This window comes from Hyperolius riggenbachi, unplaced genomic scaffold, assembly GCF_040937935.1.
Source record: "Hyperolius riggenbachi isolate aHypRig1 unplaced genomic scaffold, aHypRig1.pri scaffold_170, whole genome shotgun sequence".
Classification (NCBI taxonomy): Eukaryota; Metazoa; Chordata; class Amphibia; order Anura; family Hyperoliidae; genus Hyperolius; species Hyperolius riggenbachi.
Window position 1 is genome coordinate 259,797 of NW_027152381.1, and position 23,947 is coordinate 283,743.

Consider the following 23,947-nt stretch of genomic DNA (forward strand, 5'->3'; position numbering starts at 1 on the left):
AATGAGGAGGAATTAAACAGGCTAAACTCTTTAAATACATACAGGGTACATTTCTCTGTTTTCCTTCTGTCCTGTGCAAGAGTTCAGGTCCACTTTAAATTATCATATCAATAACAGCACAAACTGTAAACACATATTTAAAACTTAATTATGGTGTAACATTATCACATGGCATGATGTAATTTAAACACTTATCTCAGAATAAGGACGTGTGCATGGAAGGTCTGCCTCTGTGAAGACTGTATAAAGGATCCCAGTGCCAGATTTGTGAAGCAGACCGACGCAGAACAATCCTTACATTATGCAGATTACTGGATTGCTTACGGTTGTGCTTGTTGCACTGTTCAGCCTCTCAGGTCTGTTTTAGCTACACGTACTCATCTACTTATTTAGCAAGAAGTTTATATAGCCAAATATTTTATTCTGCAAATTCTGATAATTTATGATGCAGAAGAGCTATGTTTAATTTGTAGCATACTGTCTGGCATTATAGAAAGTATTAGCATTGTTAAGCTGATAGCTATTTTTTTCTATTTGCATTCAGATGTGAATTATGTTGCTGCAGAAAGGGAGGTAAGTGCAATCCCACAACCAGTGACATGAAAATTGTATGATCTCTCTCAGGGTATTTCTCTATAGTGTCAGATAATTTTCCGTTAGCAAGGGGTAGGCAAGCAATGATACGGAAACAGTAAATTCGGGCGCCTGAGGCTAGTGGACAAATCGGGCGCCGCCATTCACTCCTATAATAAATATCGTTTAATGGGCGCCCGATAGGAAAAAAGGGCGCCGGAGAAAATTAACGTTTTAAAAGCGGCGCCCGGAGACTTAATGTTTTATTACTGTTTCTCATGATTACACATTATTTAATGATTTATACATTTTTAAATTTTATTTTTAAACGAAAAACAGTACAATATTTTTTTTCAAACATTATTTTTAAACGAAAAACAGTACATTTTTTTTATAACATTATTTTTAAACGAAAAAACCAACAGGGGGGTCTTAAGTTTAGGCACCAACAGGGGGGTCTTAGGTTTAGGCACCAACAGGGGGTCTTAGGTTTAGGCACCAAAAGGGGGGTCTTAGGTTTAGGCACCAACAGGGGGGTCTTAGGTTTAGGCACCAACAGGGGGTCTTAGGTTTAGGCACCAACAGGGGGGTCTTAGGTTTAGGCACCAACAGGGGGGTCTTAGGTTTAGGCACCAACAGGGGGGTCTTAGGTTTAGGCACTAACAGGGGGGTCTAGGGGTTAGGGGTAGGTACAGGGAGGGTTACTTAGGCACCAACAGGGGGGGTCTTAGGTTTAGGCATCAACAGGGGGGTCTAGGGGTTAGGGGTAGGTACAGGGAGGGTTACTTAGTAAATTTTTTTTTTAAACGTTATTATACGGTTCACTATTTAAACGAAAGATTAACGTTTTTACAATTGCCGATTTAATGCACATTATTTAATGATTTATAACTTTAAAAACCATTAATTTTAAACGAAAAACAGTACAATATTTTTTTAAACGTTATCCATGCTTATCGTTAAAAACCCGGCGCCCTTTTTTCCCAGCGCCCCTTTTTAACGTACGCCAATGATACTGCACAGACAAAGCTTTACCGCCCGCCTTATGTTTTTACACTTCAGGGATGATTCACAAAGCTTGTTCACCTTTTTTCACCTTATCTATGTTACATTTTTAAGAGCTATATATATAATATAAATATATATATATATATATATATATATATAAAACTCAGGAGCTATTTTAAATCAAAGATGAAAAATTATCTCCTAGGAGAAAACTCAAGAGAAAAAGTGAATTGCATATGGCCCACTGTGTTAGAGAATATGACTTAACAGCCGGGTAATGTCTGGGACAAGGGTGGGGAACAACTTCTTATAGTAGAGGGCAGACAAGCCATCTGGACCTGGTTAGATGTTATGGCTTTTATAGCTCCCAATACTTTCTCTTCTGAGCATGGGGCGCCCAAATCTTCCTCTTGTTGACTAGTTAGTTTGCAGACAGGTAACCTAGCCAACTCTTCTTCCACCTTTGATTGTGAAAAGCTAGCTCCTGGTTGAAATGGAGCTGCAAATAAATCCTTAAAGTGGGATTAAACTCTGAAAATACATTCAGTAAAAATGTGTTTTCCTACTTTTTATTACGCATACAGTTATTATATTTGCTTTTGTGCGCAAGTGTTGTTGTAAGTTTACAAATTACAAGTTCCCAAAGTACAGTGTATCTGCTCTGAAAGCTTCAATTGTATTTTCTAAATGGATGGATAAGTCCACTCTTACTTTAGCTTCATTTGATTGGTTCATATTGCACAATGGGAGTATTATTGTCATTGAGAGAAAAATGGTGAAGACAACCTATTGCTGGATCTGCCGGGAGAAATGCAATAACCCCATAGTGACCAGATAGTGGAACAGATGAGTGACCATTCATATCATATTGTGAGTGCTATTCCCTCTGGGTGTTTACTGGTAGAGGTTTATTGACAGGAAGAGCGTTGGCTTTACCACAATATATGATTCAAAAGAGAAACTCATCTCAGCAACAGAAGTGCCTCTTGTTGAATACAGGTGAAACTGGAAAAAATACATTATCGTGCAAAAGTCCATTTATTTCAGTAATTCAACTTAAAAGGTGAAACTAATATATGAATAGACTCATTACATGCAAAGCAAGGTATTGTAAGCCTTTATTTTTTATAATTTTGATGATTATAGCTAACAGCTTATGAGAACCCCAAACTCCAAATCTTAGACCATTAGAATATTGTGAAATGTTCAATATTCTAGGCTCAAAGTGTCAGACTCTAATCAGCTAATTAATCCAAACCACCTACATAGGGATCCTATTTCATGTATATATTTCACCTTTAAAGTGACTCTGTAACAAAAATTACAATGTTTTTTCTACCATCCTACACGTTCCTAAACCTATTCTAATGTGTTGTGGCTTACTGCAGCTCTTTCTACTATAACCATCTCTGTAATAAATCAATGTATCTTGTCCGCCTGTGTCTGGAAGGCTGCCAAGTTCTTCAGTGTTGAACTGTTCCTCTATGCACACCCCAGTGTGTGTTTTATTTACATAAGCCAGCAGCTTCTCTGCTATCTTATCAGTGATAGAAGAGAGCTGGATAAAAATCCTCCTCTGGAGGCTGTGAAAGGAGCTGGTCTGTCACATACTGAGGAATTAACGACATATAGGCAGAACTGTCTGCAGGAAGCCTGTAATGTTCAGTGCATGAGAGAAGCTGGGGACAGAAGGTAAACACACACAAGTGATCTCTTGAGATTCAGAAGTAAGGCTGTATACAGCCTGCTTGTGTATGGATGTATTTTCTATGTGTGGACATGCTGTACATCAACCTACTTCCTGTTTTGGTGGCCATTTTGTTTGTTTATAAACAAACTTTTAAAAACTGTTTTTGACTACTTTTAATGTGGCGGGGAGCGGTGAAATTGTGACAGAGGGTAATAGGAGATGTCCCCTAACACACTGGTATGTTTACTTTTGTGCGATTTTAACAATACAGATTCTCTTTAAAGTTGAAATACTGAAACAAATGGACTTTTGCATGATATTCTATTTTTTCCGAGTTTCACCTGTATATATGGTAGATATTGTTGGTTCACGCATAGTCATTGTGTATGTACTACTGTGGAGTGTTCAGATTAACCTCTAGTGGGTACTTGTATAGAGCTTGGTATACTATAGGTGGTGTCTTTGATAGTATTGGCAAACCGTAGCGCTGTATGATTAGTATTTGCATTACCATAACTAGACCAAGTTAACATTAGACAAGTAAGAGAAGTCATAATACATAATGGCAGCTATTTTGTTCTTTTCACAGCCTGAGTGTCCAACTAAACAACTTGAAAGTGGAGGTTATCCCTGTATCAGAATCTCTGAACCAGTATGCGGGACAGATGACACTACTTATTCTAATGAATGTGAACTTTGCAATGCCAAACTGTAAGTACAGTAGGCTATAGGATATATATATATATGGCACAAAATATTGTAAAATGTAAAATGCATTTTACAATGTATTACATGTGCTATAAATTTATTTTCTACTATAAAAATTCCAAGACTCTGCGCTAGGTGAATAAAAACGACAAATGGAGTAATATCCTGTGGAGCACTTCTTAATTGAACAAGAAAAAACACCAATAAGTACAGCGGCAATGCTTCATAGGTATACAATACTACAGTCCTTTTGCACTACTTAGGTGAAAAATAAGTCTTTTTTTTTAGAAGTTTTCTCCAGTAGATGATGCTAGAAACACTCCCTGGTTTACCAAGAAGTGTTTCTTTTCTATTTATTTACTTTCATTCATGTTCTTTATTATGAAAGGACATGGCCCCTGATCAGGGTAATGTCCATTCATTACAAGCACTGCGAATGGTTCAGGGAAGCCTTGTTTCCCTTCCCCAATCACTGACATGGAAATACCGCCTAGTCCAAGCGGCAGTCACACGTGCATGTACGTGTGCACTGCTGCTTAAACATTGGACGAGAATGCTTATCCAGTTTGCCTTTAGCGGCGCCTCTCTGGTTGAGGATACTCGTCCATATAGGCTTACGTTTTTAAAGGTAGAGATCCCCAGTTTGTGACTGATTCAGGTTTCGATGCATGAAGGATGTGCTTATATGGGTTAGGGTACTGACCAGTTCTGAAGTGGTAAGTGTGTTGAGGTAAACTGGCTGTTAATGGAAAGACACTGCAGTGTTTTTGGAAAATAATATGCTTTCCTTTGACAACTTTTTTATTGCTGTTTGAGTGAAAGCTATTATGTGAACTATAATCGTCTAGACATGCCATACAATATTAATGTTTAATTTCTGCTATGACAACAATTGACTCTTTTAATGGCAATAAAGTCAAATTTCTCTCCCTGTGTTATTTGGCCATGAAGCAGAAAACAAAAAATAATTGCAACCACCTACCAAAAAAAAAATAATAAATAAATTAAAAAAAAGCTGTGTTGATGTGAATAAACACAACATCCAAATTGATTTTAGAAAGTGATATCATTTGTTTTTAATGAAAAGCGAATGTATAGCTCTCTGTGTTACAGGTTTCTGTTATATGTAGTTTTGAGAGTTAAATATTGATTCTAACACATGCTTTATTCAGGCACATCCCTTTAGCACCTGCCGTAGCTCTATTTGAGAACTCTGGAACAGGGGCACAGCTTTATTTGCGTGTTAGCAGATGAGCATGGGCAAGACATGGAAAGGCAGTTTTAAAGGAAATCTCTATGGGGAAAAAAACCCTCTGAGGGATACTTACCTCGGGAGGGGGAAGCCTTTGGATCCTAATGAGGCTTCTCCTATCCTCTGTAGCCACAGGGGTCCAGTGCTGGCTTCCCCTGGAAATTCCTCCCAAAAAGCACTGTGCAGGCGCGGCAATATTTACCTACCGTGATCTGGCACAGTGGCGGCTATCCAATGGGCTCTGGTGGAAAAAGCTCAGCCTGAACGGGTCTGCTCTGCTGCACAGGCTTGAGTCGTCTGTGCAGTATAGCAGAGCCCAGACGGGCTCGGCTATTTCCGCCAGAGCCTTAGCAGAGAGCTGCTTTTGTGCCTGTGATGGATCGCGGTATATTGACCTCTGCGGGGGCTTCCAGCGCTGGATCACCGGGAGGTAGGACAGGGGGAAGTCTCATTAGGATCCAGAGGCTTCCCCCTCCTGTGGTAAGTATCCCCCAGAGGGTTTTTATTTCCTTACAGATTTCCTTTAAAGGATTACTGTAGGGGGTAGGAAGAAAAAGAGTTTAACTTACCCAGGGCTTCTAATGGTCCCCTGCAGACGTTCCGTGCCCGCGCGGCCACTCACCGATGCTCAGATCCCCGCCTCCGGTTCACTTCTGGAATTTCTGACTTTAAAGGGACACTTAAGTCAAACAAAGAAAATGAGTTTTACTCACCTGGGGCTTCCAATAGCCCCCTGCAGCTGTCCGGTGCCCTCGCTGTCTCCCTCCGATCCTCCTTGCCCCGCCAGCAGCCACTTCCTGTTTCGGTGACAGGAGCTGACAGGCTGGGGACGCGAGGGATTCTTCGCGTTCCTGGCCACAATAGCGCCATCTATGCTGCTATAGCATATATCATATACCATATAGCAGCATAGAGGGTGCTAATGTGTCTGGGAACGCAAAGAATCACTCACGTCCCCAGCCTGTCAGCTCCTGTTACCAAAACAGGAAGTGGCTGCCGGCGGGGCCAGGAGGATTGGAGGGAGGCGGCGAGGGCACCGGACAGCTGCAGGGGGCTATTGGAAGCCCTGGGTGAATAAAACTCATTTTTTTGTTTGACTTAAGTGTCCCTTTAAAGAGGAACTCCAGTGAAAATAATGTAGTAAAAAAGTGCTTTATTTTTTACCATAATTATGTATAAATGATTTAGTCAGTGTTTGCTCATTGTAAAATCTTTCCTCTCCCCGATTTACATTCTGACATTTATTACATAGTGACATTTTTACTGTGGGCAGGTTATGTAGCTGCTCCTAGCTGTTATGGCTGTTAGAGACAGCTGTAAACAGCTAATTCCTGTCTGTAAACCTTGTTACATTGTAACAAACTGCCAAAAGTACCGCGGTACTCAGAGCTTCTTGTGGGAGGAGTTTCAGCACAAAATCAGTCATACAGCGCCCCCTGATGGTCTGTTTGTGAAAAGCATTATATTTCCCATGTAAAAGGGGGTATCAGCTACTGATTGGGATAAAGTTCAATTCTAGGTTGGAGTTTCTCTTTAAAGTCGGAAAACCACTGCACCTGCATGGCAGTGTCCTTGCTCCAGCTGATGTCACCAGGAGCGTACTGCGCAAGAGCAGACCATACTGAGCCTGCGCAATACACTCCTGGTGATGTCAGTGGGAGTGAGGACGTGGCCGTGCAGAGGCAGTGGTTTTCTGACTTTAAAGTTGAAAATTCCAGAAGTTAACTGGAGGCGGGGAACGGAGCATCGGTGAGTGGCTGCGCGGGCACAGGACATCTGCTGGGGACCATTAGAAGCCCCGGGTATTAGTTCAACTCTTTTACCCCCTTCCCCCCTACAGTACTCCTTTAATATAATTTCAAAATGTATTATTTTATTTTGTATTCATAAAAGTTACATTATACAACTATAATACTTTAAGTTAACAAGTAACACTTAAAGCAGAACTGTATATACATTTTAAACACAGTGTTTCACTTACCTGGGGCTTCTGCAAGCCCCTAGCAGCCGTCCTGTCCCACGCTGGTCCTCCACGAGCCTCCATTCTCCCACCCCCGCTTCGTTCAGTTCCTCGACTTGTAAGTTAAGGCCAGCGCAGCCCTGCCACGTGTATCTTTTCCTCGCATTCCCCACTGCATTAGCGCTATTGCAGACTGGAACGAAAAAGAAAGGATACTCGTGGCCTGGGTCGTGCAGGCGCAGTGGCCCAGCGGCGAAACCTAAAGTAGCTGGAGGCAGGAGAACGGAGGCTCGTGGAGTACTGGCGTGGGACAGGACGGCTGCTGGGGGCTTGCAGAAGCCCCAGGTAAGTGAAACAGCGTGTTTAAAATGTATCTACAGTTCCACTTTAAGTGTCTTTTACCAGATCATCAGCTCTCTTTTTTGTGTTTTACCAGGAAAAAACAAGACCTTAAAGTCAAAACCGATTGGCAGTGCGCTAAGGTAAAACTTTTTATTTGATTATCTTAAGGTAGCCATGCAACTAGCGATTTTGCATCAAGCAATTAACTTTATTAGGCGATCAACTACATTGAGGTTGATCGAAAGTCAATTGACCAGTGGCCCACAAACTACAAGTGATATCCTATCAAATTCACTTTCACTAACTGATCTTAACAATGTTGTACCTCCATGCTCTGAATCCAACTGTTCTTTGTCGATCAAAGTCATGGGAACAGTAGCCTATTCCTGTACAATTGACCAATAGCTTCCATCCCGCTTGAGCTATAAATCAATGCAATTTACCCAAATAACGGTCAATTATTGTCAGTTGTGCATACTGAAATGTTTTCAATTGTGCATACACACTCGATTTTCTCCAGATTAGATAATATTATTGAAGCGTTTGGTCGATCTCGTCAAATGATCGACCATCGCTAGATGTATGGCCACCTTTATGGAAAGCTTAAAGTGAAATTCTAGCCATTAGAGATAATTTAGGATAGAATTGGGAAGAGGAATAACCTCAGGCAGATTTATTTTGCTATCTAAGCTACCAGCAGTGACATGTCTCCTTGTTTCCTGTCTCAGATACTTGATAGGAAGCTACAGGAAATGTCCCTATGCACGGACAAGGTGATCTAAGACACGTCACCAGAATAGATGCCCTGATTAGATTCCCTGATTGTTTCCAGCTTGTGCTCCAGCTACAGGAAGATTCTTTATTCACCTCACTTTGTGAGTCTCAGTAGAAGCTGTCACAGAGGCAGGATGGGAAGGGAAATTTGTTCGGTGTGGGCACAGAAAACAATCCGACTGATGTCTTAAAACAAGATGGAACAGGGAATTAAAAATGATTGTACCTGTTGCTAGGTACGAGAGTATTACTGTACCATAGTTACTCCCCCCTCCTTTTTTAATAAATAGATACATTTATATATTTAAAGTATTTTTCGCACCACAAAACACACTTTTTTTCCTTCAAAGAAAAAAAAGGGGGAAAAAAACTTGGTGTGTCTTATGGAGTGAATGTGGCCTCATGCTGCACTTCACTCCCCTCCGGTGCTGCCTGCATGTCAATAACCTCTTTCTGCTTGGGGGTGTGGCCAGCATGGTGCTGTAACGGGCAGGGTTGGTTCTTTTATAAGGCAATGTGAACCACGTGTTTCATGCAGAGGCAATTACAGAGCAATTAGAGGGCAACCAAGGGCCAAGCTAGCAAATGTACACAGCATGATGCAGAGCAGAGACATGCCTGCAGGGGAAAAAAAAATATGTCCTCCCTCTCATTATTGTTCTAATGACTCCATGTGCACAGCTAGATAAGGGACACAGGTTGAAAAGTTTTTGACTGTCCCTAGACTCCCTACTCCCCTCTCAGGAATCCTGAAGTGTCTGATTAGGGGAGGGGGTGCAGGCTTACAGGATACTTAACAAACCGAGATGGTAAGAGCTTCAGGGAAAAGCAATCCATATTACACTGTGTCATGGTCAGTTACCTGTCCAGGCGAGGCGGTCGGCACGTACGGATGCTGGCAGTCATCCTGGAGGGTCTCGGCGGGGTGGCCTGTCGGTGCTCTCCAGTGTGCGTTGCGTTGCGCGGCGCAAGCGTTGGCGCCGGAAGGCGTTGACGTAGGCGTTGTGTTTCGCGCGTGCACAGGGATGGTTGTTATGCATGTTTGTTCTGACAATGCGTCTGCGCGTGTGCGTGCGCGCGTGTGTGATTGCGCATGCGCGCGTGCGCGATCGCGTTTGCGCATGCGCACGCTGCGCGTTGCGTGCATCGCGCGCGTGTCTTTGCGCATGCGCGCGCTGTGCGTTGTGTGTTGCGCGCCAAAACGCCTATTTAAGTCTGGAGAATGCAACAGCTCAGTGCTGTAGTATTGCAGCTAGTGTTGTGTTCCCGTGTCGTGACTTAGTGTCTGCCTGTTGCCTGATTCCTGGATCCTGACCTCGGCTTGCCTGATTACCAACTCTGTTACTGAACCCGGCCTGTACGACTTCCCGCTTTGTTGATGACCTCTGCCTGCCTGACTACCCGCTCTGTTGCCGAACCCTGCTTGTATGACTACCCGCTCTGGTGCCGACTTCTGCTTATCCTGGGATCTGCCTTGCTGTTTACTACACTGGTCTCTGAGTCCTTGCACTACCAGACTCAGCCAGTGAGGAGTGCCGTGGTTCCAGCCTGCTTACCTGATCTCCGGTTCCAGCGATCACTCCTGCCTCTTGTATCCCTTGGTCCTCCTGTCACAACTCCAGGAATACCGGGTGTCGAGCTGCAAGGGTCGCTACACTCAGCACAACGGTCTCCGTCACTAGGACCTCGTGACACACTGTCTCCACAGGGCTTGGTGAAATTCTCTGCTTGCATGACCCAATAGCAGGAAGCACACTTATTAGAATCACATGCATTTTGTTGCAGAGCAGAAAACGCATGCACATTTGTATAATATAAGGCTAGGTTTACAGTGGGCGTTGTGTTCTCTGTAATAGAAAAACCCAACAGAATAGTAAAAGTTGTTGCTTCACGTTAGCCACTGATTGCTTTGCATGTGGTAAAGTTTACAATGAATAGTATGCTTCACTGTAACGGTTAACACACCTGTTTTGGTGAAAACGCACTGCATGCACTATGAACGCCACACAGTGGTTACATTGCTGTGTGATGTTCTGCATTACAATGCGTCTGAAAAGCTGCACTGCAATGCCCCACTGTCAATGTAACCTAAGGTTTAGTTGAAAAAATTGTACCATTAATGAGCACTTTTATGGTCTGAAGCATGCAGAACCTACTGTATGTCCCTGCAGTGTACTTTAGTTACACCCTTACCCTTCCTGCCTTTTTCCTCATAGTGACACATTGCTGTGGCAATGGCTAATGCTTCATTTTGTAACTGGCCCAAACATCCTGTCAGGCACTGTGATGTCAGTGTGATCCGGACAGTGTAAGCCTTGCAGTTCAGGTCCATTTCCGAATAATGCGTTAGCCGTTTGCCACAGTATCAAGTCACTACAGCAACGCATCACTTTGAGGGAGGAGTTTGGGAGGAGTAAATGTGTAACCAAAGGAGAGCTTCCTTCCTTTCACTCAGCACCTTCCTATATGCATGCACTGCAGGGACACAGGTAACTGTATAAATGTAACTAGGGTACACTAATACTGTAGTAATAGGTACAATAGATTTTAATTTCATGTTTCATTCCTCTTTAATCCATGTGCACATTAATTATTATTTCTGTCATCTTGAACTTTTTCAGATGACTGTACTGCAAAGACACGTTGCTCAGCTCATGGCCAAGCAACATGTTATTTTTAAATGGGGAGAGGTGTGGAGGAGGCTTCCTGCATGATCTGCATGTGCGTATTACATAAGGGGACATGCAGAGAAATGCAGAAGCCCTGAAGTGAGGTGAGAAAGTAAGGCTAAGGCTGCCTTAATACTGTGTATGCGTGTGTGCTTGTTTTGTGTGTTATGGCCCATACTCACGGGCTACAAATGTCGCCGCAACGCGCTAACGCGCGCGTGTTGTGGCGACAGGTCGCCCGTGAGTATGAGCCGTTGCACGGGCGCGCACCCCGAACCGTTGCTCATCGCTGCTGTCGCCAGGCGATTGGTGCGGTCAATCGCCCGGCGACAGTTGCCGCCGCATCTCCGCCGCAACTGTCGCTAGTCCGCGTGAGTATGCGGACTAGAGACAGTAACACCCAGGGAATACCATCTACTTCCGGCGGGGGGAGGAACAACAGCAACAGCTTCCGCCGCATTAGTTGCCAGGTCCCTCCGCCGTGTGTATGCGGAGGGACCTGGCGACGAGCTGTCGCCGGCCTGTCGCGCACACGCTCACGTGTGCTGGCGACAGGCCACTTTTGCAGCCCGTGAGTATGGGCCATTAGAGTGGGTTAGAAATGCAGACATCAAATCAACAAACGTTAATTCCAGTATTACCTTTAACCTCCTTAGCGGTAATTCCGAGTCCGGCTCGGACGGAAATCCACAGCTCAGAGCGGAAATCCCATGCCTGAGTGAGTTATATGCAGGAGATGCTGCAGATCTCTCTGTGGTATGTTTTTTTTTCTCTTGTTTTTAGAATCTAAAAGCTTGTGAAAAAAATGCATGTCTTTTAGACCCTAAATCTGGAAATAATCATAACGCCTGAGAGGCTAATGACTAACTGTACATGGTTTCTTCTTCAGGCATTAGACGAAACTGTATCAGGACCATACAATAAGAAGTTTTGAATCACATAGAGACTTACTGTATAAATGATTCTGTATGTCACACAGTTGTACCCCCTTTGAAATGTAAAAATGACTTCCTTAAAGTTCAGCTCTATTGAACTCTGGCAGCATTTGTCAATACAGGTAAACATATATAATAATTAACTTGTCTCTCAGCCAGAGAGCAGCAACAAACAGAGGTGTTAAAGTGTAATGCTAGGTACACACCATACAATTTTGTGTTAGACAGATGGTTCCATAGATAATTTCCATCATGTCCGATATTATTTCCGATCAATTTTCTGGTCGATTTCTCATAGAAGTGAATGGAAATTGATAAGAAAAGATAAGAAAATCGAGTGGAAAATCGACCGAAAAAAACGCATCGTGTGTACCTAGCATAATTGTTGGGACATAAAATATTTTTTTTATTTTTATTTGGTAAGCAAGTAATAAGGATACCAACCAGGCAATCCAAAAAGTAAAATCACTATTACTTTTCTTGTTCATAAATGATCTTAATCCCTAATTATCGGACTCTTATTTGGTACACACAAAATTTGGTACGCACAAAGGAAGTTGCAGGGCATGCTGGGTTGTCCTTTACTGCATCTCTACTTTTCCCTCAGACTTAACTAATGCAGCCTGATTGGTTGAAGCCTCTTTCCCTCCTGTTTTCCCCTCCCACACCTCTGTTCCTCTCTGATTGGCCAATATTTTTCGTGCTTAGACAATGCACTTTCTATAGTGAAGGACGGGCTGTGCACACACAATCAGGCAAAGGAGTGTAAGGGAGGAAATGACATAAGGATTGGCTTCAAAATAGCCACAGTTAAAATGGGAAATGCTAAGAAGGATTTTCTATTTTTTTTACTGTAGAAAAATCACTAAACTCAAAACGTGGACAGTACAATACATATTGGCCTGGTGCACACCAACAACTGCTAGCAGATCCGCAAAATGCTAGCAGATTTTGAAACGCTTTTTCTTCTTTTTCTGTAGCGTTTCAGCTAGCATTTTGCGGTTTTGTGAAGCGTTTTTGGTGTAGTAGATTTCATGTATTGTTACAGTAAAGCTGTTACTGAACAGTTACTGTAACAAAAAACGCTGAAGTGCCGTTTTTCAGAGCGGTTTGCGTTTTTCCTATACTTAACATTGAGGCAGAAACGCATCCGCAATCCAAAATCTGCAGCAGCCCGGGAGTATGCGTTTCTGCAAAACGCCTCCCGCTCTGGTGTGCACCAGCCCATTGAAATACATTACCCCAGCGGATCCGCACCCGCAAGCGGATCGCAAACCGCAGCAGAACCGCTCTGGTGTGCACTAGGCCATATTGTGTAAGTAGGGCAGATATTTCTCTACTTATATATGTAGTTTTTTTTTCTGAGATAGTATAGCTGACAGCTCCTCTTTAAAAAGTCAGCCAGTCTGTAAAGAAAAAGAAAGAAATTCTGCAAGGATACAGGCAAAATGGTTTTAAGATGTGGGTGGGTTAATAATTTAATTAATTTGATTAACAATAAAACTATTTATTATTGGTTTTATAACACATTTTTTAGATTATGCATTTTCGATTTTTATCTTTTATTTCCGTATTTTAGGATGAATGTGAAGGGGCTACACCTGACCAAGGGTGCCCAATGAATTTGGCTCCAGTTTGCGGATCTGATAATTTCAGTTATTCAAATGCTTGTATGTTTTGCTCAAAATGGGCAATGTGAGTATAAAACTGACACAGTGATGAAAACGTGCATCTTTTGCGTTACTAAGTTTCTGTGGTGGCTTTAGTTTTGACATGTGAAACTGTATATTATGGTTATTATATTGTATGTAATATTGTCATCTTATGCTGGGAATACACGGTTCGTTATTGCCTTCGTTTAAACCTTCGATTCGTTCGGTAAACGAATCGAGTGTTGAAAACGTATGTGAAAATAGTCATAATCTCATTATACTTTCGATTAATAGACCCCAAAAACGAACGACTAGTGATCGAACATGTTTGATATTATCTCTCTTTATCCATCTAATCGAGCCATTGGTAGGCTTGATGGCTGTTCAGATCGATTATATATTCGTTTATGCTAGTCTGTCCCTGTAAAAAGGGATTTTCGTTTCGTTTCTTTGCAGCCTTCGATCATTGGAAAAACGAAACCATCAGAATCGAAAAAAAAACCGAAACCGTGGGTGGTGATATTAACCGTATGACCGATTATTTCGGGATCGAAAAGGACAAAAGGCACAATCGAAACGAAGGTTTAAACGAAGGCAAAAACGAACCGTGTATTCCCAGCATAAGACTACGTGGTTTAACCAGTTTGCCCCAAGGGTTTTTACCCTAACGGACCAGAGCAATTTTTTACCTGTCAGTGCTCCTTCCTTTTATTCCCGAATAACTTTATTACTACTTATTACAAGAAAATGATCGGTACCTCGTTTTTTTCACTACCAATTAGGCTTTTTGTGGGTCGTACATTTTGCTAAGAATTATTTTATTCTAGATGCGGTTAATGGGAAAAATAAGAAAATAATAAAAAAATTTTATTATTTCTCAGTTTTTGGCCATTATAGTTTTAAAAATAAACATTTTACTGTGGATTAAACAGACACATTTTATTTGCCCAGTTGTCCTGATTATTAAACCATTTAAAATATGTCCCTATCACAATGTATGGCGACAATATATTATTTTGAAATATAGGTGTTATTTTTCAGTTTTTTTCTTTGTCCGGTCCATAATTACAAGCCCCTATGAGGTAAAGTAAAAGTAATTTTCCCTCATAAAATATAGATTAAAAAAGCTGAGTCCCTAAGGCAACTATTTACCGTATTTTTCAGACCATAAGATGCTCCGGACCATAAGATGCACCTAGGTTTTGTGGACAAAAATCAGGGGAAAAAAAATAAATAATATATATATATATACTGTTGTGTCCATGGCACAGGATCGTCGGATCGTCTTATGGAACTTTTGCACCAATCCCCACAAATTATTATGGTTCCCTTGTACCTTTTGGGTCCCCCTTGTGCCTTTTGTGTCCCTCCTTGTCCTCCTCGGTCCTTCCTATGTCTGTCCTGTGCCTCCCATGTCCTTCCTGCGTTCATCCTGTGCCCCCCTTTTTCTGTCCTGTGGCCTTATGCTACACCTCCCATGGTCCCCTTTAGATGCCTGCCGGCCAGTCAGGTCCTCACTAGTGTTGGGCGAACATCTAGATGTTCGGGTTCGGGCCGAACAGGCCGAACATGGCCGCGATGTTCGGGTGTTCGACCCGAACTCCGAACATAATGGAAGTCAATGGGGACCCGAACTTTTGTGCTTTGTAAAGCCTCCTTATATGCTACATACCCCAAATTTACAGGGTATGTGCACCTTGGGAGTGGGTACAAGAGGAAAAAAAAATTTAGCAAAAAGAGCTTATAGTTTTTGAGAAAATCGATTTTAAAGTTTCAAAGGGAAAACTGTCTTTTAAATGCGGGAAATGTCTGTTTTCTTTGCACAGGTAACATGCTTTTTGTCGGCATGCAGTCATAAATGTAATACATATAAGAGGTTCCAGGAAAAGGGACCGGTAATGCTAACCCAGCAGCAGCACACGTGATGGAACAGGAGGAGGGTGGCGCAGGAGGAGAAGGCCACGCTTTGAGACACAACAACCCAGGCCTTGCATGAGGACAAGAAGCGTGCGGATAGCATGCTTTGTACCACCATGCAGTCATAAATGTAATAAAGATAAGTGGTTCAATAAACAGGGACCACGCGGCAACGCTAACCCAGCAGCAGCACACGTGATGGAACAGGAGGAGGCGCAGGAGGAGAAGGCCACGCTTTGTGAGACACAACAACCCAGGCCTTGCATGAGGACAAAAAGCGTGCGGATAGCATGCTTTGTACCGCCATGTAGTCATAAATGTAATAAAGATAAGAGGTTCAATAAACAGGGACCACGCGGCAACGCTAACCCAGCAGCAGCAGCAGCAGCAGCACACGTGATGGAACAGGAGGAGGCGCAGGAGGAGAAGGCCACGCTTTGTGAGACACAACAACCCAGGCCTTGCATGAGGACAAAAAGCGTGCGGATAGCATGCTTTGTACCGCCATGTAGTCATAAATGTAATAAAGATAAGAGGTTCAATAAACAGTGACCACGCGGCAACGGTAACCCAGCAGCAGCAGCAGCACACGTGATGGAACAGGAGGAGGCGCAGGAGGAGAAGGCCACGCTTTGTGAGACACAACAACCCAGGCCTTGCATGAGGACAAAAAGCGTGCGGATAGCATGCTTTGTACCGCCATGTAGTCATAAATGTAATAAAGATAAGAGGTTCAATAAACAGGGACCACGCGGCAACGGTAACCCAGCAGCAGCAGCAGCAGCAGCAGCACACGTGATGGAACAGGAGGAGGCGCAGGAGGAGAAGGCCACGCTTTGTGAGACACAACAACCCAGGCCTTGCATGAGGACAAAAAGCGTGCGGATAGCATGCTTTGTACCGCCATGTAGTCATAAATGTAATAAAGATAAGAGGTTCAATAAACAGGGACCACGCGGCAACGCTAACCCAGCAGCAGCAGCAGCAGCAGCACACGTGATGGAACAGGAGGAGGCGCAGGAGGAGAAGGCCACGCTTTGTGAGACACAACAACCCAGGCCTTGCATGAGGACAAAAAGCGTGCGGATAGCATGCTTTGTACCGCCATGTAGTCATAAATGTAATAAAGATAAGAGGTTCAATAAACAGGGACCACGCGGCAACGGTAACCCAGCAGCAGCAGCAGCACACGTGATGGAACAGGAGGAGGCGCAGGAGGAGAAGGCCACGCTTTGTGAGACACAACAACCCAGGCCTTGCATGAGGACAAAAAGCGTGCGGATATAGCAGCAATGCTTTTTGCCGCCATGCAGTCATAAATGTAATACAGATGAGAGGTTCAATAAACAGGGACCGGAAACGCTAAACCATCCCAGATGTTCATCGGTCATGTTACTTGGTTGGGGTCCAGGAGTGTTGCGTAGTCGTTTCCAATCCAGGATTGATTCATTTTAATTTGAGTCAGACGGTCTGCATTTTCTGTGGAGAGGCGGATACGCCGATCTGTGATGATGCCTCCGGCAGCACTGAAACAGCGTTCCGACATAACGCTGGCTGCCGGGCAAGCCAGCACCTCTATTGCGTACATTGCCAGTTCGTGCCAGGTGTCTAGCTTCATGCCCGGTTTCAGGTCCAGCGGTGCCAGCCACAAATCCGTCTGTTCCTTTATTCCCCTCCAAATTTCCTCCCCTGTGTGCTGCTTATCCCCAAGGCAGATCAGCTTCAGCAACGCTTGCTGACGCATGCCAACAGCTGTGCTGCACTGCTTCCACGATCCTACTGCTGCTGGTGCTGGGTTAGCATTTCCGGATGAGGTACAGCTTTGAGATGCGTTGGAGGAGAAGGAGTCAGAGAGGTAGGTGCTGCTGTTGTTATCCAGCTGTTTGCGGCGTGGGCAACACCCGCGCCGTAGCAGGTGAGGAATCGCTGCCAGGCTCCACAAGGTTCACCCAGTGCGCGGTAAGGGAGATGTATCGACCCTGGCCGAACGCACTCGTCCAGGTGTCAGTGGTGAGGTGAACCTTGCAGGCAACGGCATTCTTCAAGCTTCGGGTTATTTAGCTGACCACGTGCTCATGCAACTCAGGCACTGCAGAGCGCGCAAAGTGGTAGCGGCTGGGAACCACGTAACGTGGGATGGCCACTGACATCATGCCCTTGAAGCTGTTTGTCTCCACCACTCGATATGGCAGCATTTCGCAGGCCAGAAGCTTGGCTATGCTGGCTGGCTGTTACTGCCACGGCCCGGGGGTCATTTGCTGGCAATTTCCTCTTGTGCTCAAACATCTCAGAAACAGACAACTCAACCGTAGCGCTGCACACCGAAGGGCTGTTGGTTGTTGTGTTTGATGAACACTGGGAGACCTCAAGAGCACTAGTCCGGAAAGTGACAGTGTCAGCATCGTCTGATGTTTGTGAATGTTGTGAACCACGCAATGGCTGGGCTACTGCTGCTGCTGAGGCGGGTCTGGTGGTGAGTCTGGTGAACCCAAGGGAGGCAGTGTTGCTGGTGGTACCCTGTCCTGCCGCGTTTGCCCACAGAGTGGGATGTTTGGATAGAATGTGGCGGCTCATGCTGGTGGTGGAGAGGTTGTTAATACTTTTCCCCCTGCTCAGGCGGGTCTTGCACACCTTGCAAATCGCCATGGTAACATCCTCAGTGCAGTCTTCAAAGAAAGCCCAGACTTTAACTGGCTGAGGACTCGGACCTCGTGCGTGATGTGCTGGTGCTGCTTAACCCACTGCTGGACGCTTGAGAGGTCATCCAAGTAATTATCTGGTCCTGTTCTTTTGGATCTGTGAGGGTTGTTGTCCTGGACAACATGGGCAGTATTGAGTGGGTTTTCTTGGGTGCTCCCCTGTGGCCTGTACGTGAACCGTCAGGGGAAACACCTCTTCCCTTGCCCCTCCCTCTTTCACCGGATTTCTTCCTCATTTCACTTATCCTTAAAGTACACGCTGACTGGCAGCAGTACAGTGGCAGTACAGAAATGCTATACAGTGGTGGGTGAGCGGTGTACCACTATTGTCAGCAGTGACACAGAGCACAATGCTATACAGTGGCGGGTGAGCGGTGTACTACTGTTCCCAGCAGACACAGAGTGGAAGTAAACACAATGCTATATAGTGTGGCTGAGCCGTGTACACAGAGTGGCATTAAACACAATGCTATATAGTCTGCTATATAGTCACCCCGAACAGGGTGATGTTCTGCAGAACCCGAACAGTGGCAAACACTGTTCGCCCAACACTACTGGGAGGGAACGCAGATTTTAGTACCTAAACACACGATACAACATGTTTTCCGGGGTCGGACTCTGAGGCACATACAGATGGTCCCGATCATCATCCTCATCATACAACTCTTCTCCTGAGTCTGACCCACCCACCACCTCTGCCACCCCAACATCCCCAGACACAGACCCCTCATCGTCCTCAACATTAACTTGGGATGCTGGCCTGAGCCAGACCTCCTCCTCCACATCAGGCCCCATCATCTCCTCAATGGCAGCCCTCATTAATCGCTCTGGCGACGGACTGATGGACACAACGTTCTCCTCCGGGGAGGGCTGCTGCTGACCACTGGCTGCTGGGGTGGATGTTATAGCTTGCGTGGGGCGTTGGCTGTTGCTGTTGTTGGGAGTGCTGCTCACAGCGGAGGTCTCTGGGGAACTCATGTTGAGCTCATATAGTGGTTGACGGTGAGTGGAGTATTACTGATCCCAGCAATATACACACTGACTGGCAGAGTACGCAATGCTATATAGTGTGGCTGAGCGGTGTACACAGAGTGGCAGTAAACACAATGCTATATAGTCTGGCTGAGCGAGCGGTGTACTACTGTTCCCAGCAGAATCAGAGTGGCAGTAAACAATGGTATATAGTCTGGCTGAGCGGTGTACACAGAGTGTCAGTAAACAATGGTATATAGTCTGGCTGAGCGGTGTACACACAATGCTATATAGTCTGCTATATAGTGTCAGTAAACAATGGTATATAGTCTGGCTGAGCGAGCGGTGTACTACTGTTCCCAGCAGAATCAGAGTGGCAGTAAACAATGGTATATAGTCTGGCTGAGCGGTGTACACAGAGTGTCAGTAAACAATGGTATATAGTGTGGCTGAGTGGTGTACACAGAGTGTCAGTAAACAATGGTATATAGTCTGGCTGAGCGGTGTACACAGAGTGTCAGTAAACAATGGTATATAGTCTGGCTGAGCGAGCGGTGTACTACTGTTCCCAGCAGAATCAGAGTGGCAGTAAACAATGGTATATAGTCTGGCTGAGCGGTGTACACAGAGTGTCAGTAAACAATGGTATATAGTGTGGCTGAGTGGTGTACACAGAGTGTCAGTAAACAATGGTATATAGTCTGGCTGAGCGGTGTACACAGAGTGGCAGTAAACACAATGCTATATACTCTGGCTGAGCGAGCGGTGTACTACTGTTCCCAGCAGACACAGAACAGTAAACAGAATGCTATATAGTGTGGCTGAGCGAGCGGTGTACCACTATTCCCAGCAGACACAGAACAGTGAACAGAATGCTATATAGTGTGGCTGAGCGAGCGGTGTACCACTATTCCCAGCAGACACAGAACAGTAAACAGAATGCTATATAGTGTGGCTGAGCGAGCGGTGTACCACTATTCCAAGCAGACACAGAACAGTGAACAGAATGCTATATAGTGTGGCTGAGCGAGCGGTGTACCACTATTCCCAGCAGACACAGAGTGGCAGTAAACAGAATGCTATATAGTGTGGCTGAGCGAGGTACACAGAGTGGCAGTAAACAGAATGCTATATAGTGTGGCTGAGCGAGCGGTGTACCACTATTCCCAGCAGACACAGAACAGTGAACAGAATGCTATATAGTGTGGCTGAGCGAGCGGTGTACCACTATTCCCAGCAGACACAGAACAGTGAACAGAATGCTATATAGTGTGGATGAGCGAGCGGTGTACCACTATTCCCAGCAGACACAGAACAGTAAACAGAATGCTATATAGTGTGGCTGAGCGAGCGGTGTACCACTATTCCCAGCAGACACAGAACAGTGAACAGAATGCTATATAGTGTGGCTGAGCGAGCGGTGTACCACTATTCCCAGCAGACACAGAACAGTGAACAGAATGCTATATAGTGTGGCTGAGCGAGCGGTGTACTACTGTTCCCAGCAGACACAGAACAGTACACAGAATGCTATATAGTGTGGCTGAACGAGCGGTGTACTACTGTTCCCAGCAGACACAGAACAGTACACAGAATGCTATATAGTGTGGCTGAACGAGCGGTGTACCACTATTCCAAGCAGACACAGAACAGTGAACAGAATGCTATATAGTGTGGCTGAGCGAGCGGTGTACCACTATTCCCAGCAGACACAGAGTGGCAGTAAACAGAATGCTATATAGTGTGGCTGAGCGAGGTACACAGAGTGGCAGTAAACAGAATGCTATATAGTGTGGCTGTGCAAGCGGTGTACTACTATTCCCAGCAGACACAGAGTGGCAGTAAACAGAATGCTATATAGTGTGGCTGAGCGAGGTACACAGAGTGGCAGTAAACAGAATGCTGAGCGAGCGGTGTACTACTATTCCCAGCAGCGACACACAATGACTGGGGGGGACCCTGGCTAGCGTGGCTGGAGCGCGAACTACCCTGCCTGCCTACCCAAAGCTAAACCCACAGACAAATGGCGGAGATATGACGTGGTTCGGGTATTTATTTACCCGAACCACGTGACAGTTCGGCCAATCAGAGCGCGTTCGGGTCCGAACCACGTGACCCGTTCGGCCAATCACAGCGCTAGCCGAACGTTCGGGGAACGTTCGGCCATGCGCTCTTAGTTCGGCCATATGGCCGAACGGTTTGGCCGAGCACCGTCAGGTGTTCGGCCGAACTCGAACATCACCCGAACAGGGTGATGTTCTGCAGAACCCGAACAGTGGCGAACACTGTTCGCCCAACACTAGTCCTCACTCACCGCACCAATGCACCAGCATGTCACTCGCTTTAAAGGTAGTCTCCACGTGGCCTCCACTTCCATATTCTTTCTTTAGATGCCAGCCAATCATGTGGGGGTGCTGTCAATCATGGCAGCTCCAGCAGCCCAACATGTTGACCCCTGCTGTCCCACTTCCTCCTTGCCTGATGCTTCCGTGTACAGCGGCGTCCATGCGTGCGTTCCATGAAGTCTCATCTGTCAGAGTGCTGCCTCGCTCGTCTTGAAATGCCCATTTTGAGTAACTGGCAGTCTTGGTCAGACACGCTGACCCATGTGCTGTCCCACGCACCAGCGGGTTTGATCGCTGTTCCTCCCGGCTTCTGCCTCCATATGTTCCTATCAGACGCCGCCAGCCAATCAGGAGGGGGCCAATGGTCTTGAGGGCGGGAGCAGGCTCTGCCATTCTGGCCAATCACTGCACTTGCTGAGATCAGCAAGTGCAGTGATTGGCCAGAATGGCAGAGCCTGCTCCCGCCCTCAAGACCATTGGCCCCCTCCTTATTGGCTGGCGGCGTTTGATAGGAACATATGGAGGCAGAAGCCGGGAGGAACAGCGATCGAACCCGCTGGTGCGTGGGACAGCATATGGGTCAGCGTGTCTGACCAAGACTGCCAGTTACTCAAAATAGGCATTTCAAGATGAGCGAGGCAGCACTCTGACAGATGAGACTTCGTGGAATGCACGCATGGACGCCGCTGTACACGGAAGCATCAGGCCTGGAGGAAGTGGGACAGCAGGGGTCAGCATGTCGGGCCCGTGCAGCGGCCATGATTGACAGCGCCCCCACATGATTGGCTGGCATCTAAAGAAAGAATATGGAAGTGGAGGCCACGCGGAGACTACGTTTAAAGTGAGTGACACGCTGACGACCGATGTTTATGTGTGGGCCCGCTGGTTCAAATTGTTACATTCGGACCATAAGACGCACACACTTCCCCCCACCCCACTTTTGAGGGAGAAAAAGTGCGTCTTATGGTCCGGAAAATACGGTATGTATTTTTTTTTTACTTTTATGTGTTTTTTTTTTATGGGGGGGGGGGGGGGGGCTTTAGTAATGTAAGTTATTAAATGTATTAGTATTGTGTAAGTATGTATGTGCCTGTATGTGTAATTTTATTTTTTGGCCACAAGATGGTGCTAGTAAACACTTTCCCGTTATAGGAAATGTTCACTTTTTTTTCTATATTTAAATACACTGTGACGGCTTCCTGTTTTATGAATGGACGTGGCCACTGATCGCGGTCCCATTCATTTATTCCAGGCATTGCGATTGGGTAGAGGACCACTTGGTCCTCTTCTCCAATTGCTGAGCACGGAATACCGACGGAAATGGCGGTGGGAGCAGCGCACACACGTGCGGAGCGGCGGTGGGAACGCGCATTGTATTAAAATGTCACGTTGCCGTTAACAGGCTCAAGCATGACGTTTTAATACGATACAATGTTGGTAAATGGAAAACACTGGAAATTATAGCCCATATAAATCGATAACGGCACAAGGCAAATTCTAATAACAGTCAGGTAAGCTTATGTGAATATAACCCACGTAAAGAATGTAACTGGTGGACAGAATGCCAGTTTCATGGGCCAGGTGTGCTTCGAACTGCAAATCTAAATAGGATGGATTTTCTTGTCCATAAGTGGGTCCAAATGATCACTTCAAAGTCAGACTGATCACAGTTATCAGATCGGCTGGTCGGTTATTAGGGAGATTGTATCGTTAATAAGCTATAACCTGTAAAGGTTAATTGCTGCACATGGGGACATGGGGAGGAGTTGTGGTTGCACTTGGCGGTCAGCGGGGGTAAATGGTTTTAATATTTTAGGCATTACAGCCCCTAACTCCTCCTGGTCTAAAGTGTAGCCATTAACTTTGCTGGATATACTTATACGTGAGTCATTAAAACATTCCAGCTTAACAGGGTCATACATATAGAGGTTGACTTACAGTATAGTCAAGAATTGCAAATATATATATGATTTTTTTCTGGATTTAGTTGACATCTATTTTGAAAACAGGTAAATGCGTCTCCTTCATTAACAAATTTTTAGTTTGGTATGGTTTTTTTTTTAATTACTAATTTACCTCTTATGATTAAAGAGAACCCGAGTCAAAGCTCAGGTTCAGGAATACTTACCTAAGGCGTGGGAAGCCACTAGATCCTATAGAGGCTTCCCACGCTCCACTCTAGTCCTCCCACACTGCCTGGGACCCTCCAGATGAATGAGCTTCAGCTTGGGTACACTTAATGCAAAGTGGGTCTGAAATGTACTCTACAGCAGGGGCTAAAAAGGGTTAAGTGCCCTTTCACACTGGCACAGTGCATCGCAGCAATTTACAGCATTGCTACCACAGGGAATGAAAGTCTATGGATGCTTTCATATTACGTGTGGTGCACCGGAAGTGCTCAATCTGATGCGCTTCTAAAAGGAAGTTACCGCGTGAATCTGCATTGACATG

At 45.1% G+C, this 23,947-nt stretch overlaps 1 protein-coding gene across 2 annotated transcripts in view; it reads left to right on the plus strand.

Moving 5' to 3' along the window:
- Positions 1–285: 285 nt before the first annotated feature.
- The window catches only part of LOC137543701 (serine protease inhibitor Kazal-type 4-like), a 28,678-nt gene continuing 5,016 nt past the window's right edge, over positions 286–23,947 (plus strand). Inside the window, exons 1-5 of one of the 2 annotated variants that reach the window (XM_068264824.1) lie at positions 286–356; positions 545–573; positions 3,861–3,982; positions 7,628–7,673; positions 13,491–13,606. In XM_068264824.1, the coding sequence (XP_068120925.1) occupies positions 302–356; positions 545–573; positions 3,861–3,982; positions 7,628–7,673; positions 13,491–13,606 (368 nt within the window). In that variant the 5' untranslated portion in view covers positions 286–301. Of the gene's footprint in view, positions 357–544; positions 574–3,860; positions 3,983–7,627; positions 7,674–10,732; positions 10,797–13,490; positions 13,607–23,947 lie in introns of those variants that run through there. The other variant, XR_011025571.1, reaches the window with a different exon arrangement.